We start from the raw sequence: 26889 nt of genomic DNA on the forward strand, positions 1-26889 counted from the left end.
GGTGTCCTGTTCTTCCCTTCTATTACCAATTCAGACTGCCTGTTGTGTAGAATTGATCATTATGTGTTTAGTAGAATATCCAACCTCTTTGTGTAAGACACTCAAGGTAAAGCTAGAAAAAACTCAGACATTTGTAGAACGGTAAGTAGTGTCCAAATGGTTAGTTTGAGCAAGAATGCTTTTGAAGACATATATAGGAAGTATAAGTCATTATGAAATGCTTTTGAGCAAATGCTATAATCATAGATCAATTTTCCTATCATTATTTTAGTGATATTCTCAAATCAAAATGAAAGAATTACAACTTCCCTTCAAGCTTTTTTATCATTTGTAATTTTATGGTAGGGTACATTTTATAGTTACAGGTATTGATAGTTTATCAAGGCAAGATATATTTATAGCCAGTATGTACGAGACACCGTGCTGAAATGTGCAGGTACAGAGATGACCAAGAGTCTCTCGAGGGGAAACTCAGACGTGTGGAGGCAGTTATGGGCAGTACTGAATTCGATTCCATGTAGAAGAAGAGACGAAATTCTTCTGTAGTTAAGCATAAATTTTTCAGAATTTTGAAAATGCATTTGCTGACTTGTTTCCCACCCCCAATTCTCCTTATTCTTATCGTTAGCATCTTTCTATAACTTGCCCTGTGTTGCCGATTTTATCATTGATATTCTGCTTGGATCACCAAGTGCTGAGGTAAGAATTTTGACTGTACTAAAAAAAATCCCCTTGGTCCTGCTCTGTTGAGGGCCCTTTGGAGACCTGTGACCCTGCGTGGAGTACAGAGGAATGGCATTTAGCCCTCTCAGGAAGTCCTCCGAAGGGGGCGGGGACCACTCTGAGAGCAGAGTAACCATTTGGACTCTCTGCCCTCCCTTCTATTCCATATTCAGAAGTTCAGAGACTAGTGCTAGGGTCAGTTGTGTGTGTTTGTAACAAACAAAACGTTGCAGCGGCGTTGAGCGTCCGCTGCTGGCATTCAGTGTCAACGTGTTGGTCACAATCAAGAAAGACCAGCTGTTGGGGCGCCTGGGTGGCTCAATCGGTTAAGCGTCCGACTTCGGCTCAGGTCATGATCTCGCGGCCCGTGTGTTCGAGCCCCGCGTCGGGCTCTGTACTGACAGCTCAGAGCCTGGAGCCTGTTTCAGATTCTGTGTCTCCCTCTTTCTCTGACCCTCCCCTGTTCATGCTCTCTCTCTGTCTCAAAAATAAATAAATGTAAAAAAATAAAAATAAAAAAATAAAAAAAATAAAAAAAAAAAAAGAAAGACCAGCTGCAAGCCGTGAACTTTCACTGGATTTTCTCATTCTGATTTTCTTGTACGGCCTTGAAAATTCACTTGGAAACACTTGAAGAGTTTTCTTATTTTCATTTTTATCAAATTATCAAACTATTGATTGACGTAGGAGAGAAGAATAATTTGGGAAATCCGTTCTCAGACTGCATTTGTTTTTAATCAGCCCTACGGTATTTAATGTCAACTTTACCATTAGTGATTAAACCGTTCACACCCTTATAGTATCCTTCAGGTCGTGGACTTTGGAGGAAAATCCTTTTGTAAGCAGTGTCTAAGTGTCGGTTGGTGTATGTCCTTTGCCACTCACAATGTAATTTCAGATTCGCCGTGCTGCCTGTGATCAACTATATACTCTTAGTCAGACAGATACTTCAGCTCATCCAGATGTCCAGAAGCCAAACCAGTTTCTCCTAGGTGTGATTCTCACAGCCCAGCTACCTCTCTGGTCCCCAACTAGTATAATGAGAGGAGTCAATCAGAGGTATGTAATCACGATGAAAAAGCTCACGGCATACAGAAAGAGAATCATGATTTGCATGCTGCCCCCTGCTGAGGTCCACAGTGCATTACTCAGATGACAAAAGAATTTCTCCTTTCCTCTTGTACCCTTTGTGCCCCGAGAGAGGGTATTTCCATTCTTATTATCCCCATTCAGGACAGGAGAGTCAGAAGAAACAATACCAGGCCTTCTTCCCTTTGAATTACTTCCCATTCTCACCTCCACCCCAGGTGGTCCGCCACCCTCAAGAGAAAGAGGAGCTTGCTTTCTGAAAGCTGGTTGGTGAGAGGCTGAAATTATTGGAGCCCGATCACTTTTTGAAGCTCCGACTCCTCACATCCTTGCATGCATCCCTCTCTCAGAGCAGCGTGCTTCCTGACTTCATGTCCAGATATAGCTGAGGCATCCTTCTGGCTTTCTTCCCTGGTTTTACATGAGCCTGGGCACAGAGGGAATCTGCGGTCCAGGCTGATAGAGCGGCTTGAGTAAGTCCGTTCTGCCTGCCCCACTGTCCCTCAGTGGGCCAGCCCGCATGCAAGGCTGCCCCGGGCTAGGCCCAGGATGGGAGGTGAGGGGATCCCATGCTGACCTCCACTTTCTCCAACTTAGCTTCACCAGAGAACCCTCGCCGTGGGGCTCATGAGGTGCCACTGAGATTTGTGAAATCGGTGTCCACTTGCTTTGTGTATCTGCTTTACAAATTAGAGCCCTGGAAGGGAAGGAATGTTAGAGCTACTCCAAACCCCTAAGTGTGGCTAAGGATCCAGACCCCTAAATTTGGATCCAAACTCGGTCTTTGGAAGCATACAGTTCAGTAGCATTAAGTATATTCTCATTATTATGCAACCATCTCCACCAGCCGCTTCTAGAACTTTTTCATCATCGTAAACTAAAACCTTCTGCCCATTAAGGAAGCCGTTGAATGAAAGACTAATAAACTTGACTCCATAAAAACTAAAATACTCTGTGTGGGAAACTAATACCATAAATCCAAAAGTCAGTTGCCCGACTGGCTGTATAGATTTGTAACATGCCAGCTTATTTTCATAATGTATATAAAAAGCTGTTAGAAATCACTAAACAAATGACCCAACAGCCAAATTGAAAAATGGGCAAAAGACACGAAGAGACGGTTCCAAAACAAATACAGGTGGGTTGTTTTGTTTGTGTTTTTTTATTTTTAGATTTGCTAGATTTTTTTCTTCTTACTGGAGCAAAGTATACATACAATTGATCATTTTACTGATTTTTAAGTCTGTAATTCAGTGACGTTAAGTACATACACATTGTTGTGCAGCTGTCCCCGCTGTCTGTTCCCAGAACTTTCTCATCATCCCAAACTGAAACTCTGTATCCATAAAACAGTAACTCCCCTCTCATTCCCCCTCCATCCATTCTCCTATTTCCGAGGTTCCTCCATGTCATAGCATGTGTTAGTTAGGATTTCATTTCTAATTAACACTGAAAAATATTTCCTTTATCTGTTCTTTCTTTTGTTGCCTGTGCTTTTGGCATTGCATCCAAGAAATGATCACCAAATCCACTGTCACAAAGTTTCCCTTCTATGTTTTCTTCTAAGGTTTTTAGTTTTCACTCTTATGCTTACTTGTTTGATCTATTCGAGCTAAATTCTGTGTGTAACATAAGGTGCCCGACTTCATTCTTTTCCATGTGGGTAATCCAGTGGTCACGGCACCTTTCTCCCATTGAATGGTTTTGACAACTGATGAAAAATCATTCGACTGCTGGCTTGCTGACTGATTGATTGGCTCTTCGTTTCTCTTCCATTGATCTGTGTGTATCTCCATGCCAGTATCACATGGCTTCATTGCTGTAGCATTGTCGAATTCTTCCACCGTTGTTTGTCCTCTTCACCGTGCGAGCCTTTTGCTTCCTTTGCTAAGTGGATGCCTAAGTACTTTACTCTTATTGATGCTTTTGTAAATAGAATTGTTTCGTTTTTCATATTCTCCATTGTTGGTGTATGGAAGCAGAACTGATTTTCGTGTCACAATTTTGTATCTTGCTGCATTTACTGATTAACTCTAAATCTTTCTGTGTGGACTCTGGGGTTTTCCACATGTAGGATCACGTCATCCACAAACAGAGAATTGTACCTCTGTGTAAGCCATTTTTTAAGAAGTGAGCTATTGCACTTGTGCTTTTTGTAAGACTCAGATTATTTAATAGAACTTAAATTTAAGAGTTTGATTGGATATTAAATTTCTCAAAACTCAGGAAAGAAAGAAAGCATTGGATGAGTTTTTAACATACCTTCTCAAAGAATCTCTCGGATGTAGAGCATTTAACTTCACCTAAAATTGAATCTTTAGTTATATGTTTTTTATAATTTGAAATGGTGTTTCACAACTTACTCTAATGGCCGTGTTTGATACATGTTTTCCTTAACATTGATGACGACAATAGCTATTTCTGTGGTCTGACTATGTGCCATGCAGTAGGCCAGGTTCATTGCATATAGTCATCCTGTAATGCTCACAACGGACAAATGAGTTTGACAGTCTTATTGTCTCTTTAATCATCGTATTTCTCAGTTCATTATCTCCTCATCATTAGTGCATTCTTGAGCCTTTTGTGTGTGTGTGTGTGTGTGTGTGTGTGTGTGTGTGTGCATGTTTATTTCCAACACTCTAACAAGCATTTTAGAAATTAGAAACCAGACACATTGTCCCTAGACGCCCAACTGTAAGTGGTGGAGCCAGGATTTGACCCAAGGTCGCCTGACTTTAAAACTTGTGCTCTTTCCTGAGATAATGACAGAGAAGCTTCACTGACCACCCTGGATAAAAGAATTTACCTTCTGTTTTTTCTCTTACTGCACTCTGTTTGCCTTCTTAATATCACCTTTTGACATACGTATTTTCTAATGTGTTGACTGTCTTTTTTGTTCTTTGTCAGCTCTTCTGAAACAGTTGCAAGCATATAGTGTGCCTAGTCAATGTCGGTATACACAATTTCTATAGTGTATCTGTATCAGCAAAGTCACGAGTGTATTTCTTGCTAAGATATGGAAGTTGAATTAATGTAAAAGCGGTTATTTCATGCTTAGGAAAATTCCCTTGTTCAGCTGTTTTATGAGCCTTTTCTTACAAGGAAGATGCTTTTTTATTTCAAAATCTGACATTTTTTAATACTTGAAATCTTATCTTTTTTTAGACTACTATCTCAGTGTATGGAGTATTTTGATCTAAGGTGCCAATTATTAGATGATCTGACAAGTAAGTAAATGTCTAACTTTGATTCATGTAGGGGGAGGGGAGAGGGAAGAGTAGAAAAGAAAGCCAAATGGACATTTCTCAATCTGACTGAGTGTATCTTAGATAAAAATGAGATTATAATTACTGTTCGAAGTTGAGTTTTATTTTCTTGAAAATAGCATGCAAACCCATATACCAACCAGTTCTCTGTTCTCCAATTATATATGTAACCATTAATGTGTTGAGAAGATTTGTTGGTTTTAAAAATTGTCAAAGACACATGTTTTAATTACGCTGATATGGGGCGGGGGGGGGGTGCGGAAGAAGGGAAAGTGGGTGATGGGCCTTGAGGAGGGCACTTTTTGGGATGAGCACTGGGTGTTGCGTGTAAGCGATGAACCACGGGAACCTACCCTGGAAACCAAGGGCACTCTTTATGTGCTGTATGTTAGCCAACTGGACAATAAATTATATTAAAAAAAGAAAAAAGAATGACTGGAAAACATGTTCATACTGAATAAAATTATTTTCTTCTTTGAAGAAAAAAATAGTAATAATCACACTGATACAGAACTATTAGGAAGAATCTTTTCTCTCTAGTATAGTGAATTCTGACCATTTTTAAGGCTGATCATTGAAGGAAGGAGGGAATCTCTGTTGAGGTATATTGATAATAATAGAAATGAGTGATAGAAGCCAGTTAATTATTTTGTGTCAAGTGATTGAAGTATTGTTAGAAATTTTAGTGTTAGAGCATTTGGATTTTGGTTGTACTTTCGTATAACACGAATGTATGTCGGGATGCTCTGTGTAAGTTTTAGTTGTTCAAATCAAGAGTCTGTTAGTTTATTTTCCACTCTTTACATAAAAGATTTGCCTCATCTTACAGAAAATAAGTAAAGTAAAAATCAGGCTGAACCAAAGTACTGATTGGAAACATTAATTGGAAAAGAATGTCAGCGCTGGGCAGTTACAAAGAAATACCTTGCACGTATGCTGGCTGTCAACCTCCACAGTCAGAATTTGGTTGTGAGGTTTGCTGGGGGACAGAGGTGAAAAAGGAAGAAAACCGAGTGGTTTCTCAAAAGAAACAGATCTTTTTGCCAGCACTTAAATCTGAGAGAGACTTGGTGCAGAGGTCTTTCGTGTAATGCACACGTGAAGACGTAGTCATTAGTAAGCCTCAGGAAATGTCTCCAAGGCAGATGCCTTCATCAGTTTCCCGAAAGTGTCTCTTGAAAGTGGGAGACACGGTGCTCTGAGCAGTACAGTGAAAAGGTTGTGTTGGAGCCTGAGATAATGTAGTCTGAGTGGATGTCTCGATGCGGGGGTCAGACCTGTTGTATCTGTCATCCAGAGAAGTGAACGGGTGAATGTCCATCTAACAGTCCAGCTGAATGCCACATTCTTCTGCCAGGCCGCTGGCAAGGTTTGCTCTCTGGTTTGGACTCGGAGAGGGTGGGTGTTCTGCTTTGCTTCTCGAGGACTGGAATCGTGAGTTGGCTGTATACATGATACATACAACTTCAGAAGGCATGAGCACGCTGTTAACATAGGCCTTCCCTGTGGTCATCGAGTGACTAATGAGGGATCCAGCATCCCTTATCGGGATGTTGAGGGCAGAGTGGGCATATGTCTGGAAACAAGCAATGTTTGCCATTTGGGGAGTATTTTGTATATGCCAGTTCCTGTACTAGGCACTTCATACCTAGCACCCTGAGTGTAGGTGTTAGCCTCATTTTGTAAATAAGTGGATTCAGATCCAGTGCCGGTTCCGCTCTGACCCTGAAGTATTCCTTTTCACCTGATGCTGTGGGGCCCTACCGCTTGTGGCTGCAGTGCAGTGGAAGGAGAGCACGGTCCGTCTTCTTCTCCTTCCCAGTCCCATCTTCCAGTATGGAACCTTGCTTTAATCCTTGCTTACAAGAAAGTAAGGTAACTTACTACAGTAGAGCAGGGTGGTTCTCGGGGTTTGGGGCACTATTTGGAAACCTGCACTCTGCTGCTGTGCTGCGGACCTCCGTCTCCTTTGTGGGACCCCCTTGGCCTAGGTGATGCCGTGGGAGCCTTGGCTGTCTTCGTACCCTCCATCCCTGCCTTCTCTAGAAGGGTGTGCTCCCAGGGGGCACCTGCTGACACCCCCTGGACCAGGAGCTTCTTTGGAGCAAGATTAGCCCCTTCGTCTTCTATCCTCAGCATATGGCCCACTGACCCGCACAGAAGGGCCCTCAATACATGTGTGGCTTAGGACTGAAGAGAGTGGGGAGGAAGGAGTGAGTGTGCGAAGCCGTCACGTTCCTCTGAGGCAGCAGATGCAGCCCACTGTTGATTAGTGACAGCTTTCTCAGATCGCCAGAATGGAAGGGTGGGACTTGACTTTGCCTGCTTTAATTCAGGATTTGGACTCCATGAAGGGAAATCCTTTTTTCTTTTCTTTGAAATGGATTTTTTTTTTTTTCCTTCTTAGCCTCAGAAATGGAGCAGTTAAGAATCAGCCCGGCTACCATGCTCGAAGATGAGATCACTTGGCTGGATAACTTTGAGCCTAATCGCACGGCTGAATGTGAGACCAGTGAAGCAGACAACATCTTATTGGCAGGACACCTACGGCTCATTAAGACCCTTCTTTCACTGTGCGGGGCAGAGAAGGAAATGCTTGGTAATTATTGCTTCCTCTTACCATGTGGCAGAATACCTCCCTTCTCAGTCCTTGCCGTAGTAGTGTTTGTAATTAGGAGAATAGGATAAGTGCTCAGTGCTCTGTAGAAAATTGACCCTTCAGGTAGTATGAGGTTGTCTGGAATTTTAGTGGCTAACAGACTTCAGGTGTATTCTACCTGTGTCATTAAACCATATGAAGAAGTTGATAGCGTTCAAAACGGTTGGTTCACATAATGTCTTAATACCAAGTAAAACTTACAGTTCAAAATAAGGTTTTCTCTTCTTGCTGTTACATACCTTATAAAATATTATCTATTATAGATCTTACCTCTTTTAAGGGTAATTCTCATCTGGGAGGCAGCCCCCAACCACTACCCCCTGCCTCGTGGGGTACATATGAATGTCCTGGGGTACATGTATAATTTGTCAGGGCATATTCAGTATTAGAAGGTACATTCAGAAAACAAGTCAAAACATTAATTACCACTTTTATCACACGAACTAAGCTCTATAAAAATCTTCTTGGCTACTGGGGATACATAGAAAAGAGTGATTCTACACCAGGCTAAGAAGGGTACATCACTTTACCTAAGGAAGGCAGGATTTTAAAAGTTTCAGAAACCCTCCTGTGGACTCCCCTATGCCCAAAGTAAGAATGAAGTGTTCACTCGGACCGTTCTGCCTCGTGTTCTTGGCATTTGTGTTTCCAAAGTGAAAGCATGACTTCTTTCACTCCATTGTCAGCTCATAAAGGAAGGTACCCTCACTTGTCTTTGTTCCCTGTCCCCTGACCCTCCCACCCATCCCCACCCCTCTGCCCCACAGACCTTTGCCATGTGTTATAAGTGCTCAAAAAATAAGCATCAAATTAAATTGAATGCCCTGCCATTGGGTGCCTTTGCTGCTCTGATATGAAAGTACAAAAACAGAGTCTTTGAATTAAAATGTGTTCATCCTCAACATGAATATTATGCTCTATTCCAGGTTCATCACTCATTAAACCATTGTTAGATGACTTCCTTTTCCGAGCTTCTAGAATTATTTTAAATAGTCATTCTCCAGCTGGCAGTGCCGCCATCAGTCAACAGGACTTTCATCCAAAGTATGGAAAATGCACGTTGTGTTCAGTTTTGGTAAAAATTCTAATTCGAAACTTTAGTCCAAAAAGCTTTTCTTAACTTGGAGTTTGTTTCCATCTTGTGAGTGTGTGTAGTTATAAGATATTATCCACCCTATGAAGAAATGCATGTAAAGGGGCTCAGGATAAGCCTGCCTGGCACATAGTGAGTGCTGTGCAAGGATGCTGGTACCATTATTATCATCAAATAAGAAGAGTAAGTAGTAAATAATGTGCTTAATTTGGTCGGTAGCAAATTCCAAGACAAACCGAGATCAGAAGAATTAAATCCAAAGTTAGAGTAAATAGGCTCTGAATCTTGAGTTTCTTCTAGGAAGAAAGCGTAGGTGCTTTTAGTGCATGAACCTTGTGATTTGCTGGGTATTGCCTGTGTCCTGACGATTAAAACTGCTAGTGACTTATTGTGGTAATTTTAGAATCAAATACTGTGTTAGTTTTTATGGGTAGAAATTTGAAAGATCTTTCTGGAATGTTGGCCCTACTTGGGTGCTCCTGGAGCTATAGGAGGAGGCTGCCCCATGCTGCCATCTTCCTTGCTCTGAATCCAGCTTACTCCATTCTTACGAAAACCAGACTTAACTGAATAATCCTGAAGAAACTGGGGATTTGGTATTTAACCAGTGAAAAACACTCCCGTATAATTTCAGTGGTTATTGAAACGAGCAAGGCACAAGAAGCAAGAAGATTTCATGGAATCTCAAGCGATATCTTTTCATGTATGAGTATTTCTCTATGTAGCTTTCCTTACTAGCAAAATCTGTTTCAGGCAGTCAACCTTCATTAGAACTCTTGGGGTGTCTCTCAGGCTTTGGCTCCCATCTCACCCCTGCCCCAGTCTTGTTCTGGAAGATCCGGCACTGGCTCCGTGGGGAGTCTTTTATTAAAGTAGTAGAAATACGTGAGTATCTCCGTTTTCAGTGAACGGGGAAAATAAATCTTTAGCAGTTTTATTGAAATTTTTATTCGTGAACACTCCTTGTATTTATTAAAAGTAATACCTCCATCAGCAAGGAGTTGGGTTTTTTAATCATACACAGTGCCTTAATTAGAAAGGCAGTGTTTTGTTTCATCCCTCCCCGTGCATTGAGTGAGGCTCACTTATCACAGTGACTCCAGCTGTTTCCCGTCTGAACCCTAATGCCAGAAAGAGCTTTAAAATACACAGTATTTTCACAAGTGACGTTTATTCTTATTAACACTAACAAAGGAATTTCGTAATGCTTAGCCTGTGTGTACGGTTCCTCCTGTTCGTTCTTTACCTGTCCTTTGCAAACCAAAAGTCCAAGTAAGAGGCAAAGGACAGGGCCAGCTGCTGGCCATTGTCCTCAGGGCCTGGCCCAGTGCTGATCTAAGAGCCCCACAGCCCCTCGTGAACACATCTCCCACACTGCTCCCCATACATGTTTCTCTCAGAGGTTCGATGTCCTCTTTTCTGTGTATCCTTCCTAACCTGTGATCTCCTCAGTAATGTAAGGTTGGCCTAGGTGACAGTGAGAAATTACTGTCCATCCCCAAAGTGATTTCTTCTAAACGTGAACAATTATCAGAAGCCTTTGGTTTCCTGCAGACTGCCTGCTAGTTACCTTTTATTGTCATTTGAAACAAATTAATTTGGCAAACCACGTATTTCTGTCTCCGTTTTCTCGGCAAGATGAAGTTGATTAGTGTCCTCGAAGAATTTTTTATCACCAGACACATATAAAAAACATTTACGGGTATCTCTTCTGATCCACATAGCTTTCTTTTCCTGCCATTTAGATATTTGAATTTCAGGACAATGTCTACAAAAAGCTTCCTTGCTACCTACTTTGAGAGAGAGTTATTCTCATGTTTTCCTTGGTAAAAGTTTCAGACTCTTTATCCTCCATTTTTGCTGATCCAAACCTTAGATAAAAATACTCTGGACTCCTAAGTGGGACCTTTCGCTACTTTATCAGGCCAAGAAGATATGTAGCTCTTAACCATAACCATTCCTCCTGTATTCATGGCCTCTTCCTTTAAGTAAACACTTCCCGCTGGATTCCTAGAGCTCTGCCATCAGACCCGATTAACTCAGTTTGAGGAATTGCGGCTCTAATATTTTCATTTCAAATGTTGATTTAGTTTAATGACCAACTCAAGTGGATTATTCACTGTTGGAACTGACTTGCATCTTTTGTTTGTAGGTGTAGTACAGTGAATAGCCGACTGGCAGCCTATGAAGTCCTTGTGATGCTGGCTGATAGTTCCCCGGCAAATCTTCAAATTATCACAAAAGAACTGCTTTCCATGCATCATCAGCCTGACCCTGCTCTCACCAAGGAGTTTGATGTACGTTTCCTAGACCTTGATACACTTGAATTTTTTTTAGGATGCTCAATCAAACGTATAACTTTAAAGCCTGTGTCTGCATTACCCTAATCCCAAAGAAAGTCAGTAGTATTCTTTTGCTTATCATGTTCCCATACTCTAATCAAGCATAATCTACTAAATTACTTCATACCATGGTAATACTGTATTACTCAATGATACCCTTTTTACTAATTAAAGAGAAGACATTTTTAAGTCACTTGATAATTACTCTCGGTAAGAAGTAGCATTGCAGCCTATGTCTTGAGTAACTGCGCGTGGTACAGGGCCAGGCTGCGGAGATACATACTCGAACGTTGGCTCTGTCACAGTGCGGTCTACATTCATTTAAATTCAGCTAAGATTTATGGAGTTTAGAATGCACTAATAGGTGTGTTGGGCTTTTGGAGCTCAAAAAATGCAGACAGGATTCCAGCCCTCAAGAAAGTCGGTGTCGAGTGGAAGAGACAGACCCGCAGGCAGATAATTTCAATATAATGTGATCGATTGTAAGATCCGGGTCATGTCCTGAAGGCTCTCCTCGCAGAGGGGCACTCTACCACCAGACGGCGGCGTCTTAGAAGGCGTCTTAGAAAGGATGAAGCTGGAAAGAGAACTCCCAACGCTTCTTCACAAGCTGGTGGGAAGGTGATTCCACAATGAGAAGGACGTGGGCGGAGCTGTGGAGCCAAGCAGCGGCTTAGTGTCCATTGGGAACTACAGGAGGGGAGCAGCAGACCAGGAGCCGGAGGACGCTTTGAGCTTTGAGAGCTGCTTTTGTGTTTTCCACGGACCTTGTGGAGTCAGGCCTACCCCTTCGGACAGCTGAGCTGAGTCGTGTGCGGCATACAGGTTAGGCAGGAAAGGAAGGTGTTCTAGACAGAGAAAATCGCACTTGCACAATGAAATGCGAGCGTGTAAATTGGAAACGGTTTTCGTATCAAAACATTTAGTTTACAAAACGTGTGCTTTAGTTGTACATAGTTTATTTGACAGATTTAAATGGAAATGTTATTTTTTTCATAAGTCAGGGATGATTATGTCAGCGTAAGGAAGAAAACATTTTTCTCATGTAAATACTTATTTTTTAGCACTGTTGTGAACGAGTTTTTCTTATCTTGTAACTTTTTAAAAATCTGTGCTTTGGACTCCACAAATACATTACCGTATTGATTAGATCTTAGAAATCACCCTGCTTTACGTGTATGTCAAATGTAAGTGGAAAATATATAATATTTAGCAATTCCTTGAGGTCTAAAAGACCTGCAGGGTTTTGTGGGTTAGTTATAATATGGATGCGGGTACTTAATACATATGCAGAACGGGTGATTCTGGGCATGGCATTAGAACCAAGATTCTGCTTAAGTGGCATTGCAAGGTGTGTCCTATCCATTTCTACTTTGAGAAGTGCCGTGTTCAACTTTATCCAGGAAGACTTTTCTAGATTATTTCTAACCAGAAAAGCATTGTAATGGGATCTGTGTTAGGACAAAGCATCTTTAAGTGAAATGCTAGCGTATTTACCTGTTCCTTTAACTGTATGCTGATTAGCAGTGGTTCCACAGAAGAAGCTTACTTCCTTAAAAAGGAAGGGAGGGAATATGAGGCTTCCTTGACCATCCAGATTGGTCAGGAATCTACAGAGTAAACACTGCATAGAACCCTATTCCATTTGTGCAGAGTGCTACCTCAGTTTGTAAGTAGATCTGTTTACTTGCTTGATGTCTCTGTAATCGAGCAGGCTGTGAGCTCCTCGAGACATTATCCCTGGCACGGTGCTGGCACACAGTAGGTTCTTAATAAATATTTGTTGAATGGTAATCAAGTGACAGAATGCGTGACTACTAGATGGGCAAACAAACAAACATGACACGTTAGGTACTTTATGAATGGAAAAGGAGCATTGAGGTATTAGTATTATTAGCATCTGCGGAGGTACTTCCAGAACATAGGTTTTGTTAGCGTGACTCCTAAGCCACTGGATGGATAAATCTGTGGGTATATCTCTTTTCCCTCTCAGACATCTAGATAAGCATGGTGAAAATGGGCTGCTGACAGATACACTAATTCTCTCTCTACTGTTCCTACTCCTCTCTTTTCTAGTATCTTCCCCCTGTGGATAGCAGGTCCAGCTCAGGGTTTGTGGGGCTGAGGAATGGCGGCGCTACGTGTTACATGAATGCAGTCTTCCAGCAACTGTATATGCAGCCTGGTCTGCCTGAGGTGATTGCTTTCTTCTTTCCTGTTTGGTATGACAGATAAAGCGCGCAGTGGCTGAAAATGGTCCCATATTCATATATTGCAACATATAGGGGTCAGGAGCACTGACCACCACCATGCAGTCAAAAATATAATTTATATATTGCATTTTGGGTTTACTAAAAATCTAGACATTACTAGGGATTCTTTAGTCACTTCTGAAATCTGTGCACATCTGAACACATTGTTTACAGTCGCATGTTTGGGGGTTTTTTTAATTTTTTTTTTTTAATGTTTATGTATTTTTGAGAGAGCATGAGCAGGGGAGGGGTAGAGAGAGGGGGGAGACACAGAATCCGAAGCAGGCTCCAGGCTCTGAGCTGTCAACACAGAGCCCGACGCGGGGCTCAAACCCCCAAGCTGTGAGATCATGACCTGAGCTGCAGTCAGACGCTCAACTGAGCCACCCAGGTGCCCCCACAGTCACATGTTTTTATAAATCTGCTGAGGGAATATGCTGCCTGTTTGACAGCTAGACTTGACCAAATGGGATTTTTGAACTAAGTTACTGCCAAATTCTGTTCTATAACATTACTAATATTTTTAGTATTTTAGAAAAATTTAGGGTCTGTCATCAGTGTTTTATAAGAGTTCAGTTGACTCTTGAACAACATATAAGGGTCAGGAGCGCTGACCACCCCCCTCATGCAGTCAAAAATCCACACGTAACTTTTGACTCCCCGCTGATGTTAACCACTAATATTCTTCTGTTGACTGGACAGTTAACACAGATTTTTGTACGTTATATGTATACATGCGTAATATAGTGCAATATGTATTACATATTCTTACAGTAGAGTAAGCCAGAGAAGAGAAAATATAATACTGTACTGTATTTATCACAAAAAAATCCATGTGTAAGTGGGCCCACACAGTTCAAACCCACGCTCAAGGGTCAACGTATAGTAGAAGCTTGTGGTATCGCAGTCAGTAGTGTTGAGAATATCTCCGTGTATCATGGCACGTTTAACCTCTCATAGAGATAACTGGTATTCCTCATTCTAGCTTTTCGTAATCAAACAGGCTCAAAGAAATGATTTGTTCATGTTTCCACCAGCTAGGAAGTATGGAGGCTAAACATACTGAGAGTTGTAGCCACGCTCAGACATCCGTAGCGCTGTGAAAGCAAGGTGGGAAGTACCTGTGCATATGTCCGTGTTTCCTGTGGAGCAGTGAACTACCTCTAGCTTAATGCATTGCGTTTCTTTCCAGTCGTTACTTTCAGTAGATGATGACACAGACAATCCAGACGACAGCGTATTCTACCAGGTGCAGTCTCTCTTTGGGCATTTGATGGAAAGCAAGCTGCAGTATTATGTACCTGAGAACTTCTGGAAGGTATTTCACTCAGTCACTTTAGATAGTTAGATCTAGTGATAATTGTTTCTGTCTTTATTAACTCCAGACTAATCCCGTTGCCAAGAACCTATAGAAGAATGGGCTGTACCATTCTTCTTAAGATCAGTATTTGATTTCAGATGATTAGAATATTAAGAAAAGTCATTTATAATTTCTAGGGATTTGCTAATCTTAACAATTTTGAATGTTTCTCATGATTCTTATTCTGATTCTTTGGATATTTGTTTAAATTAATGTTCTAAATATTTTTTTATTCTTTTTTTGTTTAATGTAAATTTTAGTTAGTGAACGTACAGCGCAATATTGGCTTCAGGCGTAGAATTCAGTGGTTTATCTCTTACATTCAACACCCAGTGCTCATCCCAGCAAGTGTCCTCCTTAGTACTCATCACCCATCCAGCCCATCCCCCGCCCACCTCCCTCCATCAACGCTCAGTTTGTTCTCTATCTTTAAGAGTCTCATATGGTTTGTTTCCCTCTCTCCTCTCTCCTCTCCCCACCCCCTTCCCATATGTTTATCTGTTTTGTTTCTTAAATTTTATTTATTTATTTATTTGTTTATTTTTTGAGAGAGAGAAAAAGAGGGAGCAGCATGAGCAGGGGAGGGGCAGAGAGAGAGAGAATCTTAAGTAGGCTCCATTTTCCACGCAGAACCGATTCGGGGCTCTGTCTCACAAACTGTGAGATCATGACCTGAGCTGAAATCAAGAGTCAGATGCTTAACTGACTGAGCCACCCGGGCGACCCTCTTAAATTTTACCTAAGAGTGAAATCATACGCTATTTGTCTTTCTCTGATTGACTTATTTTGCTTAGCATGGTACATTCTAGCTTCATCCACGTCATTACAGATGACAAGATTTCGTTCTTTTTGATGGCTGTATAAATGTATACACACACACACACACACACAGAGATATATCACCTCTTTATCCATTCATCAGTCACTGTGCTCTTTTGGGCTCTTGCCATAGTTCGGCTATTGTTAATTTTGTTGCTGTGAACATTGGGGTGCATGTGCCCCTTTGAATCTGTATTTTTGTATCATTTGGGCAAATACCTAGTAGTGCAATTCCTGGGTCATAGGGTAGTTCTATTTTTAATTTTTTGAGCATACTGTTCTCCAGAGTAGCTGCACCAGTTTAAATTCCCACCAGCAGTGCAAGAGGTAAAGAACATTACTTTTTAACATTGCTCTACTCTGTTTCGCAGGAGGAGTACCTTGTATTTTCCCCTGTAGTTTGGAAAGTTCTAAGACAGAAACTGTTCTGTGGCCTCAGGTCCCAGCCGGTATGGTTTCCCAGACTTGTTTCGGTTACACAGAAGCCAGGGAAAAGCATAGATAACCAAGCTCATCTCACTTCAGGACAAGTGTCTAATGTCCTATTAGTGAACTTGGTTTTTAGAAGGATTTGAGTGCTCTTTCACATCCGTGTTCTACTCTATTCAGAGATTGCTGCTTTTCCTTTAGTAATATATTCTTGTCTTGCACAGATTTTCAAGATGTGGAACAAAGAACTTTATGTGAGAGAGCAGCAGGATGCATATGAATTCTTCACTAGTCTTATTGATCAGATGGACGAATATCTCAAGGTAGAGAACATCTCACTTTCCCTCTGCCTCCCTCAAACTGTAGTACGAGAGCAGAGTTGCAGGATTTGGGCTGACTGTGAAACCTACAGATCAGAAAGTGGTCATCTGTAACACCCCACCTGTAATTCATTTCCTCTGGGTTTGAACATCAAAACAGACACAGATCACTGAATGATGGACTTCTCTTCTTAATTCCTCCAACACTTGATGGAGAAGTATGTCATTCTTAATCTGTACTCCACAGTAACCATTTGTGTCCACGTGCTCTTCCAGAGGTTGCCTGGCCTCGGGAGTGCTGCCCTCGCCAGTGACCTGACGGCCCTGTGCATAGCAGCCCAACTCAGCCAGAGGGGCCAGATTAAAAAGTTATTTGTGGTGATGTTTGAGCCCAAAGCTTCCTGCCCCCACCCAGCGTAACGTGTGACAAACTTCCTAAGTGGTGCTGCCTTCTAGTTATAGGGCGTCCTCCCTCACTGCCATTAGCTGTCCCTCTTCTCCTTAGTAGGCATAAGTCAGATGTCCTTTTTCAAATAACTTAGGAATTGATAGCATTTTATCCACAAGGAAGAAAAGATTGTGAAGAGTTGCCACTAACTTGGTTGTTGCGGCGTGGGGAGAAGAGTTCGGAATCGTCACGGAAATGACAAGCTTTTCTTGTCACCAGCTGTGACTGGCCCCTCTCCTCTTCCTTTGCCGGCTGTTCAGGCTCTTCTAATAGCCAGTGGGGCCAATGGGTTATAAGGCTCCTATTCATTCCCAACTTAAACTACCATCATGACTCTTTATTTTAGCTGTTAGTTGAAATCTGTGCTTTAGCTTAGGTCTAAATAAAATTCTATCTAAGTGACCTAGAAATTCTAGGGGTATCAGCTAAAATTCTAACTTTTGATTCCAACAGAAAATGGGGAGAGACCAGATTTTTAAGAATACTTTCCAGGGCATCTATTCTGATCAGAAGATCTGTAAAGACTGTCCTCACAGGTTAGTGAAGTTACCACGGACATCAAAAAATGTCATCATTGTTTTTATTTTTTTTCTCTTAATAGGTAGCATGTTATTCATTAATTTTCATCCGTATTTCACTTGGCTAAAATGACAATATCTGAAAATCTCAGCTGTTAATCTTTTTAATGATTATTTATTTTGAGGGAGAGAGAGAGAGAGAGAGAACCGGGGAGGAGCAGAAAGAGAGGAAGAGAGAATCCCAAGCAGGTTCTGTGCTGTCAGTACCGACCCCGATGTGGGGCTCTAACTCATGAACCAGGAGATCATGACCTGAACTGAAATTAAGAGTCAGACACTTAACCGACTGAGCCACCCAGGCGCCCCAGCTAGTATCTTTTTTAATAGTATTTTTATTCCCTAAGCTACTGTAACAATTTATTGATACATTTTTATTCAGCCAAGTTCTATAATATTCAGGCTCGTGATCATCGCCATGCTTAGTATTAAGTAAATCATGATGCAAGCAGATTTCCTACTCATGTATTTAAGGCAAAGCTTTAAGAATGCTTTAAGTTTCATTTGTAAGTATGTGGATTTCCATAGGAAGTCACAAATCCTCAAACAGGAAAATACGTATTCTCAGGGTTATCCTGATCCAGAAATCAAATTTGGAAGCAATATTTTTATAGTAGAAAAAGGATTCAGTATTAAGGTAAAAACATGGAAATTGCTAATTGGCTACAGTCGTAATGTACATGATCGTTGTCCTTTCTATTTTTATTTTTTAGTTTTTTAACAGTATTTTTTTTTAAGTTTATTGTGAAAGAGAGACGAAGAGAGTGTATGTGTGAGTGGGAGAGGGACAGAGAGAATCCCAAGGAGGCTCCACGCTGCCAGTACAGAGCCTGATGGGGGCTCGATCCCACAAACCATGAGATCATGACCTGAGCTGAAGTCGAGTCAGACACTTAACCGACTGAGCCACCCAGGCGCCCCAGTCGTCGTCCTTTTTAAATAGTGCTTCTAGTGTGTTGTGAATCTTGCATTTGTTGACAGACTTGCAATAAACCTATGAAGGTTTATTGAGTTAAGTTTCTTTGGTTTCCATGTCTAAAATTTCTTCGTTGAAATTCCTAATTGTTGAGTGATTTTGAACTGCCAAAAACTGGTATTTGTATTTGGCAGTGTACCTTTAAAAGGATGAGGGATGGCACGTGTTAATTTCACTGATCACGAATGTAGACCTGTGTTCAGTCTCTGCTACTGTGGTGGTGTCAAGATCTTAAATTGTTTAAATTCCATGGTTGATTATGTTCTTTCTGTGATTTGCTAATCAGATACGAGCGTGAGGAAGCTTTCATGGCCCTCAATCTTGGAGTTACTTCTTGTCAGAGCTTGGAAATTTCTTTGGACCAGTTTGTTAGAGGAGAAGTTCTAGAAGGAAGTAATGCATATTACTGCGAAAAGTGTAAAGAAAAGGTATTACACTTGCCTTTTTTGAAAAACAAGATCAATTTGTTACTCATTTAGTTTCTCTTTATGTTTTATGTAGGAACAGTATTAAGCTCCAATTGTTGCTTCCATTAAATTGTGTCTTTCCCTGTTTTCACATGGGCAGGAAAGGCCTGTGAAAATCTGTGACCTTTGTATGACTTTGCTGTTTTCTTTCCTCCATGGAGATAATTGGGTTTTGCTTTTCTTTAGAGAATCACTGTGAAAAGGACCTGCATTAAGTCTTTACCTAGCGTCTTGGTAATTCACCTAATGAGATTTGGATTTGACTGGGAGAGTGGACGCTCCATTAAATATGACGAACAGATAAGGGTAACTTATTTTTTTTTCCCTGAAATTTCTTACAACCATTACCTCACTTTCTTTTCTGCTGTTACTTTTTATATTTTTAACTTTCATCCCCACTGTGAAAGGCTATGGTCTCAGCATTCTGAGGGGTACACAGCCCCTTGTCTTAAGCAACTGCTGCCCATGGACAGGCAGATCCGTAAACAACCCTCCTATCTGGTGATAGAGGGGAGGTAATCCTAGCTAGAACTAGGAAAACATCCCTCTTTTTTGAATCTGACTTAATTGGGTATTGCCGTGGATATTACTCATCAACACTAATGTTGTCCTTTTGCTTTTAAATAGTTTCCCTGGATGCTAAACATGGAGCCCTACACAGTTTCAGGAATGGCTCGCCAGGATTCGTCTTCTGAAGTTGGTGAAAACGGGCGAAGTATGGACCAGGGAGGTGGAGGATCCCCACGAAAAAAAGTTGCCCTCACTGAAAACTATGAACTTGTCGGTGTCATTGTCCACAGTGGGCAGGCACATGCGGGTCACTACTATTCCTTCATTAAGGACCGACGGTAGGGGTCTCACGCGGTCCCTCCCCCTGCCTTCCAGTAGTCCTGCCTCCATCCTGCTTCCTGTCTCTCTCCTCCATTCCCCCTGCCCTCTTCTATCCCTCCTCCACTCCCCCTGCCCTCCTGTGTCTCTCCTCTGCTCTCCCTGCCCTACTTTATCATCCATGCTTATGAGTGTAGTGCAAAGAAGCTTTTGCACTGCTCTTTGGTCATATTTCATATTGGATTTTTAAAACTTAGTATAACAGTTTTTACCTCTTTGGTTTGAAAAGTTGTTTTAGAAATTTAAGCGTTGTCCATTTGAAAATACCCAAATAGAGTCATCTGCTCTATTTGTAGACAGTATATAGAGATAAAGGCTGGGGAGGGGGATGTTGGGTTTCCATCTTATAACATTTGTTTCCCTGTGGGCTTCAGGGGGTGTGGAAAAGGAAAATGGTACAAGTTTAATGACACAGTCATAGAAGAATTTGACCTAAATGATGAGACCCTGGAATACGAATGCTTTGGAGGAGAATATAGACCAAAAGTTTATGATCAAAGTAAGTATTTACAAGTGGATGTTTCACATTAGTTTGTTTGTTTGTTTGTTTTTTAACTTACGGTTTTCTATCAAATTGGAAGCAGTATTCTTTACATAAAAATGTAATTTTATTCTTTTTACATACCACTTTTCAGGCTGTATAGATCCACAAGCTCATAGATAGGCAGAGTGGAAATGTTTAAGCTGCTTACAGAATGTTTTTTAAAATAATTCCTTGCAGCAGCCCTGGGGGGACAGGTGATAGAGGAAGAGGAAGAAACGAATATCAGAGAGAAACTAACGAACACAGAATTTCAGCCTTAAAAATTGCTTCAGAGGAAGTAGTTGTCTGCTAAACTTCTCACATTTCCTTTTTACTTTCAGAGAGGCACGATGAATTAGACAAGACCCCTCGAACGCCTGTTTTTGAAACCGTATTTATTACGTAGTGTGGCAGTCCTTCTCTCCACAGCCACTGCCCCCCCAGAAGAAAAACTATGAGGAAAAGGACATCACAGAATCCAATCAGAATTTGCCATGGGGGGGAGGGGGGACATTTTGTAGAGATCTTAGCATTTCTGAAACCTGATTTTGCAATATTTTAGGGGCATTTAAAATTTTCTGCCTGTATTTGGGTCGGAAGGAAATAAGAGAAACAGGTGAAGGAAGTAAGAGGTACAGACTTCTAATTAGAATATAAGTAAGTCACAAGGATGGAAAGTAAGCCTAGGAAATCAAGTCAATAATATTGTCATAAAGCTGTATGGCAACAGATGGTGATATATTTATCTTGGTGAGCATTTCATAGCGTGTATAATTGTCAAAACACTGTGTTGGCTACCTACAACTAACATGTCAACTATGCTTCAATTAAGAATTAAAATGAAAAATTTCTGTGTCAGATTTTGATGCCGTGCCATGGTAGTCCTGTGTCTGATAATAGTAACCTCTAATGGTTAAATCCAGTATTGTTGCCAAAACTTACCTAGATTTGGTTGTTCTATGCAAAAATGGCTAAGTGAGCCAATTATAATCCCATCCTGTGCCACAGAACTTCTTTTTAAATGTTCCTTGCCTTTTTAAATCTAGACTCGCCTAGGAATGTTTATCTTCTTTACCCCATCTTTGTACAGCTTCCTTACGGGTCTTCTGTGTCACCTTCCAAGCAGTATGGTACAAGGACACACACTTTACTTACACTTTGCATTTAAGTTTTGTAAACATTTGCTGGGTTTATGAGCCTTTCTTTTAGATCGTCGAGACAAGAAACCTTCTTTATTCTATTTACAAAGGCTTCTTTCTTCATGTCTTGTTACAAAGCAAACCCGTATACAGATGTTCGCCGAAGATACTGGAATGCCTATATGCTCTTCTACCAAAGGGTCTCTGATCAAAACTCCCCAGTATTACCAAAGAAGAGTCGAGTCAGTGTGGTACGGCAGGAAGCTGAGGATCTCTCTCTGTGAGTTTCTCTTTCACATAGTTTGCTGTGTGATTTCAGTAGGTGGTCGTTGTGTAATCTTTAGTACAGTGTTTAGGATTTACAGGTAACTTGTTAAACAAACTAGAGAGAAATTCTAAAAAGAAAGTGAGTAAATCTCTTTACCCCTCTTCTTATGGCCACCTTTTTATTATTTCCTTGGCAGAAGTTATTTCGTATTTGGAACATGCACGTAGGGGCCCCTGGGTGGATCAGTCAGCTGAGTGTCCAGCTCTGGCTCAGGTCATGATCTCACGGTTCATGAGTTCGAGCCCTGCATCAGGCTCTCTGCTGACAGCACAGAGCCTGTTTCAGATCCTCTGTCCCCCTCTCTCTCCGCTTTCAAAAATAAACAAACTTTCAAAATATTTAAAAAAAAAAAAAAAAAAAAGAACATGCATGTAAACTATTTCGTTCTAGAATCGAGATTTTTTTCCAATCTCAGCATTTATCGAATACACTTTATAGTCAAAGTGTGGCACTTTGCCAGCACTGTGGGTTTCTTTTAAGGCCGTCTTGTTTACGAATTTGCGTTTAAATATATTGGATCCGTAAAGTACGCAGTTTATTGTTAAGCCTCGTACCCTGTATACGTAAGTGTGTCGGGTTGTGTTAAGTGCTAAAACGGCATCCACTTTATACCACACGGTTTTCTGATTCTGTCCTTAGGTCAGCGCCGTCCTCACCGGAAATTTCACCTCAGTCCTCCCCTCGGCCCCATAGGCCTAACAATGACCGGCTCTCTATTCTAACCAAGCTGGTTAAAAAAGGTGAGAAGAAAGGGCTATTTGTGGAGAAAATGCCTGCTCGAATATACCAGGTAAGACCCACGTAAGAAATTCTAAGGGAGAAAAATCACATAAAAGTCCAAACCTGCCCCGTAGGTCCGGAAGTACTCCTGCCGGCCTCCTTATGGACTCGGTTGGACCTTGCGTGCCTCATCCAACCCACCTCATTTCACGAGTCTTTTATAGCAGGTCACAGAGGTGTCCACAGACTCAAGGGGGCCGGCACTGTCACTGGCCTGCTATGCGGCTGGGGGTTTTCACAGATACACAAGTGGGAGGGAGTGGCCGGTAGAGACAAACGCTGCTGAAACTAACTTACCGTCTGGAGAGGAAAAGAAGTTAGGGTTCAGTATCTTTGGGTAAAACTAGTATGACAGTGATAACCACCAATTACTGAATATCTGCTCTGTGCCACGTGCTTTAAACAAATCCTTAATTCTTAAAAACTCTTGTGAAGTAGTAGGTTTTATTCCCATTTTTCAGATGGAAAAACTGAGGTCAGAAAAGGAGAAATGTGAGGCTCCTGGGTGGCTCACTCAGTTGAGCGTCTGACTCTTTTTTTTTTTTTTAATTTTTTTTTTTTTTTAACGTTTATTTATTTTTGAGACAGACACAGAGCATCAACGGGTGAGGGGCAGAGAGAGGGAGACACAGAATCGGAAGCAGGCTCCAGGCTCTGAGCCGTCAGCCCAGAGCCCGACGCGGGGCTCAAACTCATGGACCGCGAGATCATGACCTGAGCTAAAGTCGGACGCTTAACCAACTGCGCCACCCAGGCGCCCCGAGCGTCTGACTCTTGATTTCAGCTCAGGTCATGATCTCACAGTTCATGACATTGAACCCCGTGTCGGGCTCTGCGCTGACAGCACGGAGCCTGCTCGGGATTCTCTCTCTTCCTCTTTCTCTGTCCCTGTCCTGGCTCACGCACATGTGCTCTCTCACACTTGCTCACTCTCTGTCTCTCTCTCAAAATAAACTTTAAAAACAGAAAGGAGAAATGACCTACCAGTTCACAGAACCAGGATTTAAATTTGGAACTGTCCAACTACCCAGTCCAGGGTTTATACATAAGTAATCCAAAGCTGAGTTAGCCAGAACCAGAGAATTTAAGAAAATTGTGGAGCGTTTCATTAAGAGAGAAAGATTTAAGCCATCTGATACAAGGAAAACGTGAATTTGGTTGTGCTTGGGAGAGCTCTGTGTGTCCCTTCCAACCCCAAATAACTGGTTTGACTTCACTTGTCCCTTGGTGGTTTTCCTAAATTTCCCAGAAGTATTTGGTTTGATGAATAATAATTCACCTTCTTACAGCTTCTTATATTTAAAGGAAGATTTTCCTCTCTCCCTGTTTAAAATTTCAAAGCTCTAGAGAAGGGTTTTTGTGAACCTTTTCTAACTTAATGTAAAATCCTTTCTACCTAATGTGTCATTAAAAATCTTCCACGTGCTGAATATTTTGCCCTGTGTCTTAAAAATAATTACTGATTTTCTTTTGTAGATGGTGAGAGATGAAAACCTCAAGTTTATGAAGAATAGAGATGTATACAGTAGTGATTATTTCAGTTTTGTTTTGTCTTTAGCGTCACTGAATGCCGTAAGTACTAGTTGGCTTGTTAGTAAAGGACTAAGAAAGCAGAGTGAAAGCTGTCAGCTCAAGCGTTCAGTGACAGCCCTCGGTTGTTAGCATTCAGCTTGGATGCCCAGAACGTTCCCGCAAATAATGTCACTCACTGGGTGATATTAAAATACTGGCGGTGCTCAGAACATATACTGCGGATTGTGAATGGGTGCGGGTGTCCACATACTGGCTTTTTAAAGTGCTTTTTAATTTTATAAAGAATCTCTGAGAATAGCCATGAGGCGAGGTCAGTGAATATTGGGCTTGGTGGAGATTAATTTGTCCTCATTTGTCATCAGACATCTTCAGACTCAAGATGAACTTCCAAGTACTTCTTTTTCTTGAGTACCATGATTATGATTTGCCAATAAGGGAGAAACTTTCTTAGTCTGTTGACAGTGTTTAACATCCTGTGGTCTAAAGGCTCTATTTTGAGAGGGCTTCATAAAAAAATGAAGAGGATGTCTTTTCTTAACCTTTTTAAAAATTTAAATGGAACATTTTTTCTATAATAAGCTGGCTAGATTTTTCTTATTAGTGTTTAACTTTATTATAAGTCATTCAATTCATAACATGTAATAATCTATAAAACACCTTTGAAAAATGCTGTGTTTTTTCACTCTCTCTCAGACTAAATTAAAGCATCCATATTATCCTTGCATGGCAAAGGTGAGCTTACAGCTTGCAATTCAGTTCCTTTTTCAAACTTATCTACGGACAAAGAAAAAACTCAGGTAAGAAATGATATGTTTTGATAGTCTGTTGTGACCGAAGGCACTGATTAATTCAATTAAAATTGAATTTATAAATTCAAAGCATTGTGAAGGCACCTACCTAATATATTCAGATGACTAAGACATGGTTCCTATCTTTAAGGAATTTCTAATCTCATAGGAAGGATAAATCAGAAGAACCAAGGCATAAATGCTGTACGTCTTTGGGAACTGGACAAAGTCCTATCCAAATATGGGGATTGGGTAGGTGTTAAAGACATTGGGGTTCTCAGAGAATTTTGAAAGGCAAAAACAAACAGAGGGAATAATCTAGGTGAAAGGGGAAAACCTGAGTAACGGATAAGACTTGCCTGAAGAGCTATGAATGACTAGTGTTGTGCTCATACATGTAAGGACTCACTGGAAGTGAGGTCACCTGTGGGCTTTGAAGGAGCCCGTCAAGTGTCGTTGAGTGCCACAGAGGGGAGCTGGGCCTTTGTTCAATGGGAAACCATGAAGGGTTTTTGAACAGGGGGCAGTATGCACAGAGGCACGCTAGATTTGGACGGCATATTGTCCACCGTTGGTTTTTATCTTCAGCACCTGGAAGGTGCCCGACACATGGTAGGTGCTGGGTGAAGAGCTGTCTGTGGATAAATGGGTGAGAGGCGAAGAGTAAGTTACCCACTGGCTGGAGGAGGTACCCGGAGCAGGGAGGGACTCGGGTGAGGAAGGCAGCTACAGTCGGAAGACCGGGACAGTTCTGTCCTCTCTCGCCAGTCCCGTGCACTTCTCCCACGTATGGGCAGGTTTTTTAGAAAGACTCTGCAATCAAAAAACACTGGAGAAGAAACAGATATAATGGCAACTTCATTTTCATGCGTAATTAAGATATATTAAATGATACTGATCTTTATTCTTCAATTGGAAAAGAAGGACTACTATGTTCCTTTCTTTTAATGTCTGGCATAGGACTAACTAAGGAATCGCATAACTTTTGTTTGTGAAGGTGGCTTGAGCTGTTGGTACATCGGAGACTGTTTCCATTTTGTTTATATTTACCATTTTGGGGCTTGAGAGAGTGGAGGGGTGTTACGTGAGGTCATGGGCGATTTAGTCATTATACCTCATTGTCTGCCCAAATGTTTTTCTTCCATAAAGCAGGATATTAATAATTATAGCAATGAAGTATAAAAATGTTGATGTAATAACCTATTTTGAAGGCGGGCATTTTGTGAATGTCAATCGAAGCAAAACAAAATGCTGCAGGGCAGACGTTTTTCCCAATTAAGACTGTTTGAAGAAGATGAAAAGATAAAAGTTAAACTCTAAGACTTAAGCTTCTTTACACATTTTTGTGGGGAGGAGGGACAGGGATAGGCGAATCACATCACAAATACCAAAAGATGCAAAGCACTGGCTTCTGGGGTGCATGAAGCCATGTTAGTCAGCGGTCATTGGGTATTCAACTTACCCTCTACCCAACCTCCCCCAAAAATAGGTTAACTAAAACCAAGGTGACACTCCGCGGGGTTATTTGCGGGGGTCGTACTCCTTACATCTCTGTCTTTGCTTTTTTTAAAGGGTTGATACTGAAGAATGGATTGCCACTATTGAAGCATTACTTTCCAAAAGTTTTGATGCTTGTCAGTGGCTCGTTGAATATTTTATTAGTTCTGAAGGACGAGAATTAATAAAGTAAGTGTCAAGATCTTTTAATTAATTAAAAGAAATCTGTGTCTCTTCTAGTGATTTAGAGCTGCAATTTCTTGTGACTATTTTTATTTCTACTTGAAATTACTTTTCCGATTGGAGTCAGTTTTGGACTTTTTTTCCCTAGAAGCATGAGGAACTGTTCAGGTCACTCTAAAATCATTCTTTCGTAAAACTGTCTCTGATGGACTAGACTCAGACGAGTGTTCCGTGAGCGCAAGGAAAGCATGTGTGCACATAGCCACACGGTCACAGGCAAGCATGGCCTGAACTCCTGCTGTGGCTCAGGAGATTCCAGAATATGCGTCCCCTCCCTCAGGGACTCACAGTCTGGTGGCAAGGTGGAGAGGTCAGCAATGCCCGGTTACTGCATAGCATTACCACAGTATTA

The 26889-nt window shown here is 41.3% G+C and overlaps 1 protein-coding gene across 1 annotated transcript in view; it reads left to right on the plus strand.

Annotated features, from left to right (window-relative positions):
• USP24 (ubiquitin specific peptidase 24) overlaps window positions 1-26889 on the plus strand; it is a 140904-nt gene that overhangs the window by 87449 nt on the left and 26566 nt on the right. Inside the window, exons 37-55 of the mRNA XM_019449165.2 lie at window positions 629-699; window positions 1622-1782; window positions 4978-5039; window positions 7486-7677; window positions 8664-8781; window positions 10983-11127; window positions 13249-13368; window positions 14617-14742; window positions 16257-16355; window positions 17254-17336; window positions 18638-18779; window positions 19005-19124; window positions 19446-19666; window positions 20081-20205; window positions 21507-21648; window positions 22336-22486; window positions 23953-24048; window positions 24703-24806; window positions 26370-26483. Of these exons, the coding sequence (XP_019304710.2) occupies window positions 629-699; window positions 1622-1782; window positions 4978-5039; window positions 7486-7677; window positions 8664-8781; window positions 10983-11127; window positions 13249-13368; window positions 14617-14742; window positions 16257-16355; window positions 17254-17336; window positions 18638-18779; window positions 19005-19124; window positions 19446-19666; window positions 20081-20205; window positions 21507-21648; window positions 22336-22486; window positions 23953-24048; window positions 24703-24806; window positions 26370-26483 (2392 nt within the window). The remainder of the gene's footprint in view (window positions 1-628; window positions 700-1621; window positions 1783-4977; window positions 5040-7485; window positions 7678-8663; window positions 8782-10982; window positions 11128-13248; window positions 13369-14616; window positions 14743-16256; window positions 16356-17253; window positions 17337-18637; window positions 18780-19004; window positions 19125-19445; window positions 19667-20080; window positions 20206-21506; window positions 21649-22335; window positions 22487-23952; window positions 24049-24702; window positions 24807-26369; window positions 26484-26889) is intronic.

This window comes from Panthera pardus, unplaced genomic scaffold, assembly GCF_024362965.1.
Source record: "Panthera pardus isolate Hobbes unplaced genomic scaffold, ASM2436296v1 HiC_scaffold_11, whole genome shotgun sequence".
NCBI classification, from domain to species: domain Eukaryota; kingdom Metazoa; phylum Chordata; class Mammalia; order Carnivora; family Felidae; genus Panthera; species Panthera pardus.